This window comes from Stegostoma tigrinum, chromosome 12, assembly GCF_030684315.1.
Source record: "Stegostoma tigrinum isolate sSteTig4 chromosome 12, sSteTig4.hap1, whole genome shotgun sequence".
In the NCBI taxonomy this organism is placed as follows: Eukaryota; Metazoa; Chordata; class Chondrichthyes; order Orectolobiformes; family Stegostomatidae; genus Stegostoma; species Stegostoma tigrinum.
Genome location: NC_081365.1, coordinates 77,692,506 through 77,697,073, shown reverse-complemented (window position 1 = coordinate 77,697,073; position 4,568 = coordinate 77,692,506). Strand labels below are relative to the sequence as shown.

The 4,568-nt window shown below is 38.6% G+C and overlaps 1 protein-coding gene across 1 annotated transcript; it reads left to right on the top strand.

Annotated features, from left to right (window-relative positions):
• Positions 1 to 651: 651 nt before the first annotated feature.
• Positions 652 to 4,247, top strand: LOC125457104 (probable G-protein coupled receptor 139). The gene is made up of 2 exons (XM_048540836.2): positions 652 to 728; positions 3,337 to 4,247. The coding sequence occupies exons 1-2, from the start codon at positions 659 to 661 to the stop codon at positions 4,245 to 4,247; spliced, it is 981 nt and encodes a 326-aa protein (XP_048396793.2). The 5' UTR covers positions 652 to 658.
• The last annotated feature ends 321 nt before the right edge of the window (positions 4,248 to 4,568 follow it).

Genomic DNA, 4,568 nt, shown 5'->3' with positions numbered 1-4,568 from the left:
TTTTGAGGAATGATGGTCTTGCTCTTGAGGGAGTGCAGCGAAGGTTTACCAGGCTGGCTCTAGGTCTGACTTATGAGGACAGATTGACTAGATTAGGATTGTTTTTGCTACAGTTCAGATGAATGGGGGGGGTGGGGGGGCGCTCTCATTGAGAATTATAAAATTCTAACAGGACTGGAGAGAGTAGTGCAGGGACAATGTTCCTGATGGTGTGTGTGTCCAGAGCCAGGAGTTACAGTATAAGGATTTGGTGTAGATGATTTAGGATGGAGATAAGGAGACACTTCTCCACCCAAATAGTGGTGAGCCTGTGGAAGTAGTTGATGCCAAAACATGAAATGTATTCAGAATCGAGAAGATATAGCGCTTTGGGTGAATTGGATCAAAGGTTATGGGGAGAGAGCAGGATTATGCTATTGAGTTTTTCGAACAGGCTCGAAGGGCCAAAAGGCCTCCTCCTACTCCTATCTTCAATGTTTCTATTCAATTCCCCAAAAAGGTAAACAGCACAAAGCAGCAGCAGCGCCCTTTGTTTAATGCAATGAATACAATAAATTGTAAAGATAACAGCATCTAATTATCTCCCCAGAGCCTGAAATCACTCTTAAATATTGCAAATTATCAGTGAATTGAAGAAAGGGCTCAGTTTCTGACAGAAATGCACGAGATACCGAAAGGTCTGGTCTTTGCCCTGTACTATCCGATCCTTGCAGTTATCGGGGTTCCAGGTGAAGTACTGGAGTTTGTTACTAATTGCGTGAATCATTGGTTACAGACATGCTCTCTCCAAGTTTATTATCTCTTTCGGCGATACAGTTCTTTCTAATTTACATTTAATTTTCCCATTTCAACCTTATCAATTTGTCTTTCAGCCATATAGTCCCTTCCACTTAGTGACATATTTATGGAATTACAGCTGTAAAATCTTGTCTTTAACACCGTGAGTTCACACTTTTTCTAGCACAGTTTCGACTGCGATAGGGTTAGGGTTAATTTCGACATATTACTTCTGAAATTTATCGCATTTAAACGTATACAGACTTCCTGTGAGAGGTTCTACTTCAATGATTTAATTACACAACTTCTCGTAGTGGTCTTGTGTTCTTCGCAATGTTCCTGCGAATTAATTTCCAGTTATCATGATATATGTGTAGTTCCTATTTGTGGCATTTGATTGCTACTGTGGGTAAGTTATCGAACGATTATCATTTCAAATATAGTTCTATTGTGTTATTATCAGGGTTTGTGGGTAAAACGTCATGCTGATATCGCAGAGCACGTGAAGATTCTGTTCGGTTATTGTCACTGTTCCTGTGGGTAAATTTTCACACTGTCACAGCGTAAATGAGGTTCTATTGTGTTATCGTTAGGTTTTGTGGATAAATTCTCATGCTGTTATTACACTGTTGCAGGTAGGCTGTCCTCTCCACACAGGCTGTGTGTGCTGATTCTAAATTGGAAATTGGAGGTTGCTGATTTCCTTCTGCTCCCAGCAACATTTCAAACTGTTCCTACATTCACTCATATCTCCACACAAAGGGAAAGCCCATAACCTGCGGCATCTTATGGAGATAAATTATAAGGTTCTTATCCAACATAGAATTAAGTTGATCAGTTATCTGAACATTGGAATGTCACTGGGAGGATTTGATGCATTATACAAGACTGTACTCTGCACTCTGCAAGTGACCTCATAATTTGTTAGTTAACATGCGGACACGAATATCCAACATTCCAGGGGCTTGCCAGATGAAGGACGCAGGTTTATGACTTCATGCTATCCAGAAGGTACTCTGTAAAGTTGGAGATATGACAATTGTCTATTCACCTCCCTGTGTTTGGCGATACTTCAAACAGGTTGATCCAGCAATCAATAATTTCACATTAATTATTTGAAAATTAGTCAGTTTGAATTGTCAATCAGATATAATTGTTAATTTCCACTGTTACTGATGGATCCTTTCATACCTGCTTCAATACATTCTATATTTTTTCGCTGATGTGAAATGCTTTTTCATATCTTATGCATTTGACAAAGGGCCACATAGAAGGTTATTGCAAGAAATAGAAACACATGGTGCAGAGGATTAGGCTGATCATTAGAAAACATATCATGCAGGAATGGCCTTTTCCTCTGACTTACAAGATGTAATGAGTAGAGTCCTGCAGGGACTTAGAATTTATATCAAATGACTTGGATTGGGTGGGCAGAGGGTGGTGTTGTGGAGGAGGTATAGCATAATAGTTTGCAGATACAAGTTTCTTTCTCTCTGGACTCCATCTCATCACATCTGCCCACTGCTTCCCCACCTCCCCCCAACAACCCCACCCCCCTTCTGTCTTTAGTACCAGTTTACCTAGCTATTATCGGTTTTGAAGAAGGATTACGGGCCTCAAAACATACATTACCAGACTTGCTGAGTTTCTGTAGAAAATTCTGTTTCTGATGTATCTGTCAGGATAGTATGCATTTGTTATACAGGGCATCATACCTACTTGTCTTAGATGCAGTGCGTAGTTTAAATGCATTAGCAGTGCACCTCAGGAAATTTATTCGATTGATATCTGAAATGGATAGGTCATCTTATGAGGAAAGGTTGGACAGACCAGGCTTGTTTAGAAGAGTGAGGAGTGGCTTGAGTGAAGTGTACAAGATCCTGAACTCTCTTGACAACATCAATGTTGAATTGATGCTTCTTCTTATGAATGACCCAGAATTAACGGACTCTAATTTAACATTAGGAATTGCCCTTTTGGGATAGAGATGTTTTGTTTTGCTCACAGAGGGTGGTACATCTTTGGATTTCATCTCAGAGCAAGGTCAATAAAATTTTAAGGCAAATACAAATAGATATTTCTATGGCAGAAGAATGAAAGCATATTGGATTAAATGGGAATGTGGAATTCAGAGCACAAATAAATCAAGTATGATAGAGCAAGATTGATGGTCTGAATGGCCAAGGTGTGTTCCTAGTCCATATGGTTGTATAAGCTCATCTCATTTTTGATGCATTTTCATCTCTTCTTCCTCCAATGGTTCACATTACTAATTATGGCATTGATCTTCCATATTTCTGATCTACTGTGAGGAATTTGAACCCATTTTCTTTAGAACATTAAGTTGGGCATGCAATTTACTTGTCCAATGTCTTTAGCACTATATCTGGTATTTCCAACATAAGGATAATTTGGTTCCAACATTAAGATAAGTTCGAAATTAGAACCACCTCTTAAAACTTTAAATTTCAAGAATTATCTTATGAAATGAATGGTTTTGTTCAGACAAGAACCAGTAAAGTTCCTGTACTCCCTTTAATTTCTTTCTCTCTATTGCAGCTAATGTGGCAGTGATTGTAATCCTGTCTCAAAAGAAATGTGGTCTCTCGAAATGTATCACTTCCTATCTGGTGTCAATGGCAGTGACGGATCTCCTGGTCATGGTTACAGCTGTAATATTAAACCGGATTGTTGGGATTTATTTTCCATCCAGTTTCCTGTCTATCACACCAGTGTGCAGTTTTCGTGCTGCCTTAAATATAGCAGCTATTGACAGTTCTGCCTGGTTAACAGTTGCTTTCACCTTTGATCGATTTATGGCCATTGTTTGCCAGGAGCTGAAAATAAAATATTGCACTGAGAAGGTGGCAGTGCGTGTTATATTAATTGTGTGTACACTGTGTTGCATAAAAAATGTCTTCATATATTTTGAATTTGAACCTATGTATATAACAAACAATATACCTTGGCTCTGCAGCATAAAAGATATATATTATACATCACCTGCATGGACCGCTTATGACTGGATTCGCTCCATTTTGACACCTTGTCTCCCATTTATCCTGATTTTACTGCTCAATGCTGTGACCGTCAGACACATTCTAGCAGCAAATAGGGTCCGCAGTCGACTCCGGAACCAGAGCAATGTGGTGAATCAGAATGATCCAGAGGTTGAGAAACGGAAAAAATCCATTGTTTTACTCTTTGCCATCTCAGGTAGTTTCATTCTTTCATATCTGCTATTTTTTGTAAATATTCTCTATGTTCGAATTGCGAGTGTTACTTATTCCACGGGTTCTGATTTTGGCAATTCCACATTTGTTCTGCAACAAAGCGGATATATGCTTCAGTTACTGAGTTCCTGCATCAATCCATTTATTTATGCCGGGACGCAGAGCAAAATCAGACATGAGTTAAAGAAGGGAATGAAGTATCCACTTGGTCTATTTGTTAAAATATTTAAAATTTAAAAAAAGGATAATCTAACACAAACCACACCTTATGTTTTGTCTAATTTTTTCTCCATGTCACATACAATGGGCACAAGATTTTAAATCCTTATACAATTTGTGAACTTAAGGAACATTATATCACTGCTAAAGTCAGCCATGTAAATTGCTTTCAGTAAATGTCAGGAGCATCTTGATTGCTAATAATGGGCCATATTGAATTTGTTCTGCTTTTTATGTACAGAATATACCTGAGTAAGCTTCTATTTATTTCTGCTTAGATGTCAGGATGGTAGCCATACTGAAACAGGTTGGCTAGGGCACAACTAGTTCTTGAGCACA